Source organism: Hydra viridissima, unplaced genomic scaffold, assembly GCF_058129835.1.
Source record: "Hydra viridissima isolate aposymbiotic clone 2 unplaced genomic scaffold, HvirCarnegie_v1 scaffold_4, whole genome shotgun sequence".
Taxonomy (NCBI): domain Eukaryota; kingdom Metazoa; phylum Cnidaria; class Hydrozoa; order Anthoathecata; family Hydridae; genus Hydra; species Hydra viridissima.
The window spans coordinates 1,061,161-1,075,852 of record NW_028324303.1 but is presented as its reverse complement, the minus strand read 5'-3'; the positions used below and the strand labels follow the sequence as shown (position 1 = coordinate 1,075,852).

Genomic DNA, 14,692 nt, shown 5'->3' with positions numbered 1-14,692 from the left:
TTCCTAAAGTTAAGAGTAAAATAGTTGTTGGATTACCATTTATACTGAATGAACTCACACAATTAAAATACTCTCATAATTATAAAGCTCACATAATTATAATACTATTTTCTATATATATATAATGTACATATAAATTTTATATGATATAAAAGATTTATGATTTTAAGAGATCAAAAAATTTAAAAAATACATCAAAATATTTCTAAAAGATATTTCAAATTTTAAAATAAACATTTCTTTATAAAAATTTGACATCAATAAATTAACAATATACATATATATTATTCACTGATTTTCTATAATAATCTAAAATCTGAAAAAAAAGTTTTTCTAAACTATTTCCATGTATTACAAAAATTGTTGCTTAGAAAATTATGGAAGTTACTGGAACAAATTCACCCCATTCTCAATCCAATTAGCACCAGAATCAATTGCCAAAGCAACTAAAGTCAATTCTTTCTCAACAGCCTCAAAAGCATTACCGTTGGCGGAATTTGAATTAAATTGAAGCAATGAATCAACAATAGAAGGAAATGATGATAACCCATATCCATTATCAACTGATGGTGAAAAAATGAAGTTCCTAAATAATAATATAAAGCATTACAAACTATCTATTTAACATATCACTTCCATTACACATCTTATCCAATTAAACCAGATAGTGCAAAAATAACACCAAGCAGAGAAAACAACTTGAAATTTATAATTGCAAATGAAACTTTTTTTTCCTCTTGAGTTTTAAAGGAAAAAAAAAATGTAAAAAAATTATTACAAATCAAAATAATCTTCATTTTAAAAATACTTTTATGAAATGAAATTGTATGTAAACTGTAACAAAAAGAGGATTTAAGCATAATTTATGAAACTAAAAACAACTCTTAAAAAAATGAAGCAGAAATTACTTGATATTTTCCCTTCCAACCAAACCACTATCTCTCAAAAATGTCTTCTCAATTTGACTGCTGACATCATTCAGCATGCGCAGCAACAGTAAACTAAATTCAAAAACAAAATATAAAAAAATGTGAAAGTAAAAAAAAGTAAAAAATAATTTCAAGAGAGCTATGCAATTCCTGCCTAACTTTTAACATGAACAAATAATCATGAAGCAGATAACTTATGTAGCTTTGTCATAAATAGATACAATAAACCTTTTTTTTATTCACATGGTTCACTTATACTCCAAGATGTTAGGTTTAAAAATTGACCTTTTTGGACTGTTTATCTCATAGTTCTTTTCAAGAAGCCCTTTCAACTTCAAAGATGCTGCTGTAAACTTATCTAATGCATTACGAATATGAACTAGAAAAAGAAAAAAAGAAAATTAAAACTAAAATTTAAAAGAATAAAAACATAAAAAACCCATTTGCATTATTTTACAAATACCAGTTTTAAGTGTTGGGGCCATTTGGTTTAGATCTTTCAACAATAATGTGTACTTGTCTTCTAAAATTTCTCCCAACGACACTGGATTAAATGGAATTATAGGAGAATCAGAGAGCCTTAGAAGGACTTGCATAACAGCTTGAGATACAGCTAAATGTGCATAGTAACCAGGATCCGTAAAGTTTTCCATCCACAGTAGAGTATCATCCTCTGTGTGATATGTAGGATAAAATTCTCCTACAGGACCCTAAAAAACAAAAGAAGAGCTTTTCAAAACATTTTATTAAGAAAGATAAAATGTTTTGAGCTAAAAGTGTTGTATAATTAAGAAGCGCTGTATGAATATACATTGAAAGAAATTTACTTCAACTACATTCCTGAAAAAAAAAATTATTACTGACATCTTACAAAATCAAAATCAGCACATGCCACACCAGTAATTGAGTAAAATGGAGAATAGTCACTTCCAAATTCCAGACTACCATACCTAAACAGTATATATATATAATGTTGTGTGTGTGTGTGTGTGTATATACATATATATATATATATATATATATATATATATATATATATATATATATATATATATATATATATATATATATATGTATATATATATATATAATATATATATAATATATATATATGATATGTATATATATATATATACACATATATATATATATATATATATATATATATATATATATATATATATATATATATATATATGCATACCATTAAATGCTTTATTCTATTATAACTAATTATAAAATAAACAAAATCAATTAAATAAAAAAAAAATAAAAATACAAGAACTTTAAAAAAAACTGTTTACTTTGGTAAACTATTATTTTTTGCATCTGGATTAGCAGCAAGCATATTTTCAAAAAAGGTTACTTTCTGATGAGGATGTTGAACCTGATGATAGATCATAAAAGAATTAATGCTCAAAACTCAGTTTCTCACAAATGATCAGTTTCACAACTTAAAGATACACTAAAGCATTGGACTCAAAAACATTCTTAAAAAATGAAAATTTGTACCAATTCACTTTTTATTAATAGTATCTGACTTCACCAAAGAAATATTTTTAAAAAATTAATACCAGCTTTGCAGCATGAAACACCACATCTCTTAAAAGACCTGATCCTGCCACTTGAAATGTTCCATTTCCTTTAAAAAACAAAATTTTAGCTTGAAAGTTTTAGTTTCATTTCATTAAGAATCACTTCAATATTTCAAACAACTTCAAATGGTCAACTTACTTTACCTTAACACCTGCATTTAATAATTGGTGAGTTTCTTGCATTTTTATTTACATATTTACACATAAAAAACCGTACCATATATGGAAGTATCAACATTCAAATATGCAATTCCTCGATTACCCAGCTCATGCTTGAACTCCTACAAAGAAATCAAAAACTGAAAGGTCAGAGAAAATAAAGTGATATGGAATATATAATTGAATAGTTTAAACCTCCATTATCTCATTATCTCATTATCATCATTATTATCTCCATTATCTCATAAGGAATGCTACTAATAAAGTGTCTTTTATTGCTATATATTTTGAATGATTTACAGTGCCATTTATTTAAGTCTTTTAAAAATCAATCTTTTATTTCTAAAAACAATTTAATTAATCACTTACTTTGTAAAATTATTAAGATAATGCTTTTATGAAATATTGGAAGACTTCCTTTAGCGAATTGATAAGCTAATTGTTCATTTGTATGTCATATTTTACTAGGAATACGTCTTGTAAAACAGTGACATACAAATGAACAATGAACTTATCAACTCTTACCTCAACATACTCATTGGAACCAATCAATGCTTGCTCTTCACCATCCCAGGAAAAAAACTTAATGGTTCTCAATGGCCTCCAACCTTTAAGAACAAGTGAACATAAATTTATCTTTAAAACAAATCAAGAGTTTTCTATATTTTTTTTTGTGTATGGAATTATATTTTGTAAATATAAATTGAGAAAATCCTCAGTGAGAGATAAAATAAATCTTGGTTATAGATGTAAAATTTTGGATTGCCAAGTTGAACGGCTAAGGGTTGTAGATTTTGCAATTCTACTTCAGAAATAAAATAATTTATACAATGAAGTAATAAAATTTTACCTAGGACCTGTTTTTTTTCTATCACAGTATAAATTTGGTAATCAATGCAATGAAATAGAAGATTTCATTGTTCACTTTCTATATTGATTGTTAACTTAAGAGCAAGATGTTGTTAAAGAACCACACTGGATTTTCATAAGTCATCAAATGAACATGTTAAAATATCAAACCTCTTCTATCTAAACTTTAATCTATAGAAAACTTATACAGCTATGTATAAATGTATTCTGACTTCCAACATGGACCTTATTTTAGTTGAAAACATGCAGGAGGTTTAAATCCATCAACCTATCAAATCTTATCCATCTAAACTATTATCCATACCTAATCCATACAAAGCTGAAACAGTATAAATGTGTTTAAGAGTATGAAGTGTTTAAAAGAAAAAAAATTTGGCTAACTGAAAAAAAATCTTTTTAACTTAATGCAAGTGTTTATATCGCAGTATCATAGAAGAATAAATGACAAACTTTATTGCTTTGTACAAGTTAAAGATCCATAATAACTTTCAAATTAGCAAAAGTCTATTTTTCTGATTTTTGATTGATCGATTTTGATTGATGAAATTTTTGACACATTCAATCAAAAACTATTATTGTGCTGCCATGTGATGTTAAAATGCAAAGAAGCATCATCATCAGAATACATGCCCAAAGCAAGCAACAGCAATATCAACAGGATGAATCATCAGATAGGTTGAATCAAAAAAAGATCAGTATGGTGATTTAGATTACCAGATCTAAAACATCATATTGATCATTAAAATTATTTGACCATGATGCTCAGTTAACAGGTTTACAAGCTTAAAGATTCCATGATTTTTTAATTACTTTTTCTGTGATGAACAGTGATGTGCAAAAGTTTCTAGTGATACTTTGTACCAAAGTTTGTGAGACTCTCCAACCCTTCTTCTTATATATTTTCATCTTCTGCTATCGAACAATTCAAATTTTGATTCATCTGTGTATAGTACACAGTTTAACATTTCTTGTGTCCAATTAATATGCTGTTTTGCATATTTAAGTCTTTTGTCTTTATTGCCATGACGTAATAATGGCTTATAATGGCTTTCGATCTCTAACACACCCTTTTAACCAAGCTTTTAGCAAATGTCACAAGATGAGGAAATGTTGATCCCAGTCACAGATTGAATGTCTAGTTCACTGGAGGTTTTCTTCCACTTTCACAGAGACACATTTTAAAAATACTTTATGCCATGTTTTGTAAGCTTTAAAAGTCTTCCACTTCGAGTTTAATCTTCAAGAGATCCCGTATCTTAAAACTTTTTTATAATTTCTCCAATGGCTGTCCTTGAATATTTTGTTTTTTTTAACAATTTGCTGTTGAGAATAACCTTCTTCATGAAGGATGATAATTTTTTTACATTCCAATAGTGGAACTTTACCCATTTTAGCACTTCAATAACAATAAACACAATAATATATATAAAAAAAAAAAAAACACAAAACAAAACTTTACCAAGAATAAGTTTTGCTCTTAGAAAAATAAAAAATAATGTTAAACACACAATATCTATGAAATATCTTTTTAAACTGTACTTTCATCTGATATGAAGCCTTCAAAGCAATTAACAAACAAAAATGCAAGAGCAAACTAAAAACAAACAAGCTGATATGAATTGGGTTCAGATCAGCATATAATAAAAATAAACATGTTAGATATCTGAATACAAAAACTATTAAAAATTTTATAAAAATTGCCTTTGTTTATTGAAATAGTGTTTAGTGTTGTTTGAAGTAAGGCGTTGCTTTATATAAAAAAATATTCAGAAGTAATTATTCAAAATATGTTAAAAAAATATGAGTTTTAATAAGTAAGCTAAAATTTATTTATAGTACTGTATATAACCAGAACGGCATATAATATTGAACTAAATCCCATCAAGAGCTATTAATTGTGCAAGTGTAGCAGGAAGTGATTTTCTCGCTCCAATAACAAAAAATAATTGGTTAATGTTTTGGTTTTATTGGTTGGTGGTTCATTTTGTGTGTTTGCTGAAACAGTAGCTGGTGTGAGGTTAAATTTATGGACAGAAAAAAGGTGCGTATGGAGACCTTTTGCGGAGCCACCTCCAATTTTTAAAATCTTTTTGCAGTCAGTATACTCAAACATTGTTGTCTGCCCTTTTTTTTTTTTTTATAAATAATCCTTATTCTTCTCGTAAGAAATGTTCCCAAACAGTAGAATTACTTTTTTTTTGTCATATTCCATGTAAGAAGCCATTATAATTTAAGAAAAGTTACTGTTCAAATAATCAGCAATTTTAATTTAATTAAAACTAGTACTATAAAATAGTCACAAACAGATGGCTATTCGAGAAAAAAAAATGTAAGAAACATGAATAAATGCGACTAAGCACCAACAAATTTTAAGAACTTACTTTCAATCCAATTTCAATTATTATAATATATCTAATCCAACAATTCAAAAACATAATTGCAAGATTTTTGAACTCAAATTTGAATTTTTAATGTTCAAATTTGATTGCAAACGAAAAAAAATAATTCAGGAATTTTTAATATGAAAATAGTCAAATCATGATTTTTAAATCAAAGAAATTTTGACTTAAAAGTGTTCAGATGAAAACAATTTTAAAAAAAAGGAGATGTTAGTATGAGACATAGAAAACAAAATGATATAGCCAAAGAACGTTATTTTATTATGTTTATGAATGTATTTATTATTATAATTATTATACTTATATGCGCAAGAGTTTCAGACTACTTTGTTTTTAGACCACATGTTCTTCAACAGACTTAAAATAATTTTATACAAATATTTAGTAGGCATACCCTTTGTAGCAATAAAAAATGCACATCAATGTGGCATTAACTCAATTGATTAATGGCAGGAGGAATTTTATCTAGTTATTCCTAAACGCTGGTGACAGAAATTTTTGAGCTGTTAAAACTTATTTTGTACTCAGCCTCAGAATTAAAGCACAACTTATATTTACCTATCAAAAAAAAAAAAAAACTTTACATGCTTTTTAATTTGAGCTCGATAAACATTTATCAATCATAAATGTTTTAAAAAAAAAAACATTTAAAACAACTCTAAGGTAATCACCATCTTTTATTTTCATTCCAAGTATTCTTGCAATTTCCATCATAATAGAAGTTCCGCTTGAAGGATCTGCGGCACCAAATATCCAACTATCTCTATGGTTTCCAATCATAACATAGCGATCTAAATAGAAACTTAGTTTCATAATTAACTATTTTTTATTATAATCTCTTATTGTTACAGAAATATAATCTGTTAAAGAGAAAAATCGGCTACAATCAGGAAAACTTCCTGTCATTTCATTTTTGAATATTTAAGTAAATTAAAAGATTATCTTACTTGTTGTTAAGATTTATTTGCTATGTTTTGCAACTGAAGTATTAAATTTATCTTAAACATTAATGTGAAATTTAAAATCAAAATAAGAATAACAACTCCAAAAAATACCAGGTTCAGAGTTCCCAACAATGGTCCCAACAATATTAGTTATCTTGCGTATCACCATTTCATTGTACACTTCGATTTTTACTTTTCTGTAAAGTAAAATCAGCAAAAATGTAAATCAAACAATGTGTATTTTTTGTGAACATCTCTTTTAAATTACAATCAAACAACTTACTTTTTCCCAGTCAGCCTGTATGTCATATTTAACATTCCCTTCCATTCAGCAGGGACAACATCACCATCCATTTCTCTAAAAAATAAAAACTTTTTTTAAGCTGATTTTTAAACTTTTTTAAACTCGATTGATAGAAATTTTTTAAATAGGTTTTTCGAAGCTGTTGAAAAATACTAAACCTCTGCAACGTTCATTTTATTTAAATTGCACTACATAATCATTGACTCATTTAATCAAAACAATAAAACTTTCATTATTCAATATGAACAAAAATTTCATTAGGTTTGGCAGACTTGTGAATTAAAATTATAATTGCAATTATAATCACAGTCATACAAAAGAAGCATGTTACCACATTATAAAGAAAACTTTACCTTACAATGATAAAGTATCTTACCTAAGAATGAAAAAAGAATCTTACTTCATAATGTTTAAAGCATCAAATGCAGAGATGGGTTGAGCTGGTATCTTTGGCAAATTGGCATTCTTTAGGTCAATTCTGTACACCCAATCTAAGATTTTTTTTTGTCTTCTTAAATATTTGCTATATTTTTAAAACATTTGTATTTATAAAGATATTAGTTAAAAATGTTTTTTTAAATTTAAAACCAAAATATTAATTCTTTCTTTATGCTTTGAGGCACCATCTTAAAAAAAAATAAAAAAAAAAAAAAAATAAGAAAAAAATAAGTTTACTCTTTTTTAATTAAAATCACAACATGTAAAATATTCAAAAAAAGAGGCTTTAGTTAGACATTAAATTTCACTAACACAAACTTTTGCCAAAAATTATTTAAAAAAAAATTTTTTTTTTGCTTTACATTTTTTTAACAAAAGAATTTAAAGCCAAAAAAAGAAATGATCTTTTTTTTTAAAACAATGTTGCTCAATTTCAGAACCCTCCCTCTGTTTTGATTATTGGAAAACTGAATTTATGCCAAACATTTTCTATTTCAGTGGTAACTAGTCTGTAACATTCATAAGCAGAAGTTGACCCTTTGCCTTTAGCATCTTTAACTTTATTTACATTTCTTCGACTACAATTCCATGTTACAACATCAACCAAATTTTCATGCAAAATTCTCAGCAAAATACTCCATAAAAAAGTATGGTAGCGATACACAACAGTAATATAAAAAACAAGCCTATCCTTTCTTTTTTTGAAAAGTTGTCAAGGTTTATATATGTTTCTAAAAAGAACCACCTCAAAAAACCGTTTGCCTAGAAACATTAATTCATGATACAGCTTTTGACAGCATGTTTGATATATGTTCATGTAATTGTTATGATTTAGGAGTAGAAAGAGAAAAATGTAGATGTACTTTTAAAATGTCAATAAAAGAGTGGGATGCGTTTGTTGGGCAGAAGAAACGCACAAATCAACTTGGTCTACTTGACTGTGCCAACACATCTACTTTAAAAAAAACTGAAACTCCAAAAAAACAATTTGCAACAAGGCAAAAGTACACATACAAATGTTGAGAAAGACATGGCTAGCATTACTAATGACAATATGCATGAATCTGAGGATAGTATTATATTAGATGAATCTAATGATGAATATGAAAAACTATACAAATCTGATGTCTTAAAAAATTTTAATCAAAATCAATTTCATTACAATGATCTAGCAATCATAACAGATCGTTATCATATCAGTTGCAGAGCAACTACTGCTATTGTCGATGCAGCTCTAAAAGACATGGATATACTAAATGAATCAAATATGCTTGATAGGAAAAAAGTAGAAAGAGAAAGACTTTGTGTCAGACAAAAAAGTGTAAATGAGAGAAAATGCGAAAATTTGAAGTTGCAATGTATTGGTTTTGATGGAAGAAAAGACAATACAATAACAACTGCAGGGATAATTGTTAATTAAGAGAATCAAGCAGCAGCTATATAGATCATCTAGCCCCTGATAATGGAACTTCTTGCTGCATTGCTAATGAAATTCTCCATTTAATATTTAAAACTGGCAGCAGTGGTTCTTTAAATGCTCTCTTATGTGTTGCAGCTGTAGTAAACACTGGAAAATTCTGAGGAGTGATAAAATCAATAGAAACAGAACTTGATAGACTAATGCAATGTCTGTCAACTCCATTTGAATGAACTTTCCTTTAAACATGTAATTGAGTTGATTGATTGAAAAACTTCTTGATTATTTAAAAGAGAAATTGGTAAAAAAAAAACAACAGAGTAGCAGTAAAGAAAATCCTTTCAAAAGAATCCTTTTTTTTTTCCATTTAACTCCTGATAATATCTTTGGTGAATTAAGCTCAGATCAAAAATATCTTTACAGTATCTGCTTATCTATTCAGTCAGGAGATACTATCATGAAATCTCTAAAAATTCTCCTGGAAACATTCATCATGCTTTGTGGCTCACAAGAGCAAATCGTATTCTACACTTATACATTTCAACAGAAATGCCAAGAAAAGAATATATTAACTTGGCTACATTAATTATACAATGCTACGCACCAGGATGGTTCCAAATCAAATCAAATTATTTGGCAATCAATGGCGCTCATAATTTCTGGTATCTTGCTCAATTAATTAAAAATGCAAATATTGATGCAAAATACAAGGAGGTAATTTGAATCAAAACTCATATTTTGCTAACCCAGAGAATATTTTATTGGCAATTATAAACAATGAAAGAGAACAAGTTAGAACTACAGTCATTCAAAGGATACTTAAATTCAGAAACAATAACGAATGCAGCAGATATCTTAAACTTCCAACATCATTAAATTTTGGAGTCAAAGATTACTGTGAATTGGTAAATTGGGACATAGAAGAAGTCAATTCACCATCTTTACTGAATGATTATTCAAATGAGATAATTTGAAAACCAATGACAGTCCATTGAGTATCCCAAAGGATCCTTGTCATAGCCAGAACATGGAAATATATGTGGGAATATTCACAAAGGCAACAAAAAATAGATATGGCTACAAAAAGCATCACAAATTTGTAATAAACCTATTGGAGTCCAGGGGAAAAATGCCTAAATTTGATTGGAAAATGCAATAGAAACAAGACATTTAAATAAAGATACAAACAAAAATAGCTTTTTTTTAAATAGATTTTTTATAGCTTATAAAAAGTTTTTATTCTAATTTTTCATTTCTAAAAGTTCTACTCTGTACTTATCTGCTTAAAAAAGGTAATATGAATGGAAGAATTTTAAAGCTTACATTCTGAATAGGAAGAATTTTAAAGCTTACATCCTGAATTTAAAACTTTATATCCCTTATTCTAATATAATATAACATTTTTGTAATATATCTAAATCATTAAAACAATATGGTTTAAAATACAATTAAGATAAAAGTTGCTTATAATGCGACCCCTAGAGAGGCTAGCACAGACCTCAAAATTACTACACATGCTATATACATATATAGGAACCCCTCAAAATATGGTGCTTCTTAAAAAATTAATTTGACCTGCCCTAATATATATTCTTCATTTTTCAACAACTTAAAACTTAACACATATGAAGTAATAATTCTGGCGAATTTAGATTCACATTTTAAGATATGTTTAAAATTAAGTTCAGGACATTCAAGTTTAGGACAAAACAACCTGCTTCAGTGATGATGTTTGGCCTTCAATGGCCTGAAGATGCCTCCTGCTTTTACTAACTCAAATCAATACAGATGTATACATTAAAATCTTAGAAGACCATGACCAAACAGTGCACTAGAAGGATGTGGCTCCACCCCATACAGCTAGAAAAACTCAAGAGTCACACAGAAAAAACATGGTGGATTTTTGAGAGGAAGTATATAGGCATAAGTTGAGTATAAGGCCTGTGCATCTTCTCACAGCAATATTGCAGCTCTGAAAGCCTTTGCCAAGAAGCAGTGGAATACCATGCCCAAGGAATATGTCTCAAAGACATGTCAGAGGGTAAGGCCCAAAATTAAGACTGGGCTCAACGTCAATGGTTTACACATTGTGTAATTTATTTGAAACTTATGGAAAAAGACTTGAAATAAGTTACTTTATCAAAAGCATTTTCCAGCTTACAAGTTTTTACAACCTGCCATTTTCAAAATATTGTGAAGATTTTAAGAGTATAACTATATAGACAACTATTTAACTTATACCTTTAGCTGGGTAGCTAGGTGTAAGGTAATCTCCAAAGTAGGTTTCTATTGAGCCTCTTTGAACAGATTTTCGCGGCATCCATTTGCTTTTTGGAAACAATTCATCATCACTGACCGGACCATAATCTTTAGGATCGCTGAAGAGTACTACACCAAGTGCACCACACTTCTCAGCTAAATTGACCTAAAAATTAAAAACAAATACTTAGGTCGTTAGGAAAGTTCGTAGAACGTCATCTATAAAGATACAATGAGACAGGAAATAATTAAATATTTATATATCATTTTAAACTGTGTTTAATTATGAAAATTTTAAGTACTTGTTTAAATATTTTGAATGTTTGTTAAAAAAGTTATTTAAATTTTATTACATACATTTAAAAGAAAAAATTTAAAAATGGAAAAATTTGAATATCGAGCATATATTAAAACCCGTGCTCTACTTGGAGGTTTAGCACAAGCCATAACCGATGAATTGGTTTTAGTTCATGGTGACTAAGCTCTAAAAAAAGTACAGTTGCCAAGTGGGCTACTTCATTTAAAGATGGTAGAGAGAGTTTCAAAGATGATTCTCGCTCAGGGCACCCTCAAACCACATATACAGCTGAGAATTATTGAAGAAAATCCACATGCAACACATGATATAATTAAAGCGCTGACATCGATTAATCATTTTACAATCAACAAAATCATTCACAACGCACTTAAAAAAAGAAAATTAACATCACGTTGGATACCCCAAGAATTAACCGATCAAAATCGCAAGAATAGAGTTGAGGCATGTAAGGAAAATTTAGCTCTTTTCAGAAACAGCCCACGGAGACCATGTGATATTATTATAGGGGATGAGTCGTGGTTTTATTTGAGACAAGTTGGACACAATTCGGCTAATACTAGTTGGGTCGATGAAGGTGAAAGTCCGAGAACTATAGTAAGATGCGACAGGTTTCAGCCAAAAAACATGTTCTATATCTTCTTTAAAACAACAGGTGTTGTTCATTTGGGTTATGTTGAAAAAGGGAGACACCATTACTAGCGAATATTATATAAAAAATTCTTTGAAACCTCTTATATGCAAAATAAATAAGCAAAGACCTAAAACAGGCACTCAAAATTTCAAATTTCTCCATGATAACGCTTGACCCATGTGACTCAAACCATCACAATTGTCTAAACCAAGCTGGAATTATAATAATTCACCACCCACCATACTCACCAGAATTAGCTCCATCCAATTATTGGCTATTCGACTTGATAAAGAAAAATCTTGATGACAATACTGACGCCGAAAATCAAAAAACTCGCATAACGAAGCTACTTAAAAGTATACCCAAAGAAGAGTATAAAAAAAATTTGACAAATGGATTGAAAGGATGCAACTTTTCATAGATAACAATGGATATTATTTTGAACATTTAATAAAAATAAAAAAAAAACTCTTTCTTTTTTTTATAAAGAAGAGTTCTATGAACATTCCTAATGATCTAAGTATTTTTCCAAATTTATAAAAACTTTTTTTAATCATTTATTTACTTAAAAACAATTTTCCTCCCTAAAAAAGTTTAATGTAAAAGACTAAAAAACCCTAACTTTTGTAATTTTAAAGTGAAAAGTAAAAATAAACTAAGGTCATTTTAAAATTTAAACCATTTATCAAAATAAAAAAATCTTAATTAAGTTTTAAAACATTAACTAAAAATTAATGTCTATGCACATATTTAATGGATTCATTTGCTTTTTTTTGTAAAAATGTGATAAAAGTTTTAAACATTTTTAATTGAGCTCTGAAAAATAAACTTTAAAAATGCAAACTTTGTGTTAACAGCACCCATTCATCTACATGAATCAACACAAAATCATGACAGGTGAAAACTTGTGTGAGCAATTTTTTCTATATTTTCAAAGAAATCTTTGTCATATTCACAAAACTGTTTAGTGCAAAACGTTTTTTGGTTTAAGATATTCCAAATAATTGAAACTTCTACTGTTTCTAAACCTTCTTGGACAACTTTACAATTGTTTATTATATTGTATATTTGTTATTATTATATTATGTTTATTATTATTTATAAACATACTTTAAAGTATTATTTTATTTTATTTATTATTATTATATTATGTTTATTATTATTTATAAACATTTTTAGGCAGATTAAGTTAAAGGTTAAATGTAGAAGTTTGCAAAAGGTAAAAAATAAATAGACACAATGAAGTTCATACTTTATAAGCTTTTGACAGCTAAAGATATTATCTACATCACAATGAATGAATATAAGGTGTCGTAGTAATTTCTTTATGCTACTCTCTTAGTTATATAGCATTTTAGTTTTTATGCTGTACAAATGTATAGTCTAAGTACCTTATTTGCTCTGGATCCTTTACCATACCGAACAATAACAACTTTTCCTGAGCAACTGATGCCATACTTTTTAAGCTCATCAAAGTCTTCAATACGCCCATAATTCACATAAACTGGTTCTCCCTAAGCACAAAAAATAACCATTGCCAGTTTTATTTTAACGTCTTTCCCAACTTACTTCACAAGTCAACTAAATGTTGTTTTTCTTATTGTGCTTTTTTTAATGTAAAAATAACATGTCCTTTGGTATGCTAAAACTACCATTTTTTTGAACAACAAGTTAGGTTTCAACTTACTTCCACTGTTCCATTAGGAGCATAGGCATTAAATGGTGGCACCATACCAGAAACACTTTCTCTAGATATGTTGGTTTTATACAATACAGATCCAGACAAATCTAACACTGATACAGCATTATCTTTGTTTGGAGATGGAAAAGACAGCAAAACATCATAAGATATTTTCTCTGCTTTGAAGCCATAACTAATAAACCTAGAGTAAATCTCATCTCCTAACAAGTTATTTTGTTCAAAAGATCCCATGTGTGACTTTGCAGCAAAGAATCTGAAACAAAACCCTCAAAGTATTACCTTAATTGTTACCAATGTTTAGAAAATAAACATCTCCTGTGTGTTTCAAACAAAATCAAAACTTGTTAAAGAACAACTTTACCTCAAATTCTCCTGGAGTTTTGTTCGATCTAATAATCCAACCATATCTTGATATATTTCATCTCGATTAACCTGACTAGGAACCTTTGGCTGACAACTTTTAGCTGCTCTGCGAACTATATAGCCCAGAACAAAAGAAACTGATATAACAATGAGTGCTGCAGTTACCAAACCTATCTTTTTTAGTGGAATATTCTTTTTAGTGCTAATTTTATTTTCTTCTTCTGTCTTGAAGTTCTTCATTTTATCAAAGTATAATACAAAAAATAAATCTTAAAATTAAAAAAACTTAGTATTGTTTTCATTATCTAATAAAAACCCTAAAAAGAAAAAAAAGAACAACAACAGCATAATCTAAAAGTTAAA

General features: G+C 28.1%; 1 protein-coding gene across 3 annotated transcripts; it reads right to left on the bottom strand.

The window, feature by feature from the left end:
• Positions 1-236: 236 nt before the first annotated feature.
• Positions 237-14,643, bottom strand: LOC149889330 (aminopeptidase NAALADL1-like). 3 transcript variants are annotated; one of them, XM_090084437.1, is made up of 17 exons: positions 14,328-14,643; positions 13,952-14,219; positions 13,656-13,778; positions 11,297-11,480; positions 7,601-7,691; positions 7,180-7,254; positions 7,008-7,093; positions 6,624-6,743; positions 3,209-3,291; positions 2,742-2,805; positions 2,504-2,571; positions 2,234-2,316; positions 1,801-1,879; positions 1,393-1,639; positions 1,215-1,308; positions 909-1,001; positions 237-586 (listed from the first exon to the last, which is right to left on the bottom strand). In XM_090084437.1, exons 1-17 carry the CDS (start codon positions 14,567-14,569, stop codon positions 385-387), a joined length of 2,202 nt encoding a protein of 733 aa, XP_089940563.1. In that variant the 5' UTR covers positions 14,570-14,643; the 3' UTR covers positions 237-384. The 3 variants fall into 3 exon arrangements, 2 of the variants coding, with proteins under 2 accessions (XP_089940563.1, XP_089940564.1); XM_090084438.1 differs by lacking the exon at positions 237-586 and having other exon boundaries at positions 925-1,001; positions 1,158-1,308; XR_016451597.1 differs by lacking the exons at positions 237-586; positions 909-1,001 and having other exon boundaries at positions 1,216-1,308; positions 1,794-1,879.
• Between the last annotated feature and the right edge of the window lie 49 nt (positions 14,644-14,692).

Coding starts and splice junctions, on each gene's coding strand:
- LOC149889330 (XM_090084437.1), bottom strand. CDS start 14,569: ATGAAGAACTTCAAGACAGAAGAAGAAAATAAAATTAGCACTAAAAAG. Junction 3,292..6,623: donor TGGAATGAAAATAAAAGATG/GTGATTACCTTA, acceptor TTGTTCTTAAAG/GTTGGAGGCCATTGAGAACC. Junction 2,806..3,208: donor GTTCCAATGAGTATGTTGAG/GTAAGAGTTGAT, acceptor ATTTCTTTGTAG/GAGTTCAAGCATGAGCTGGG.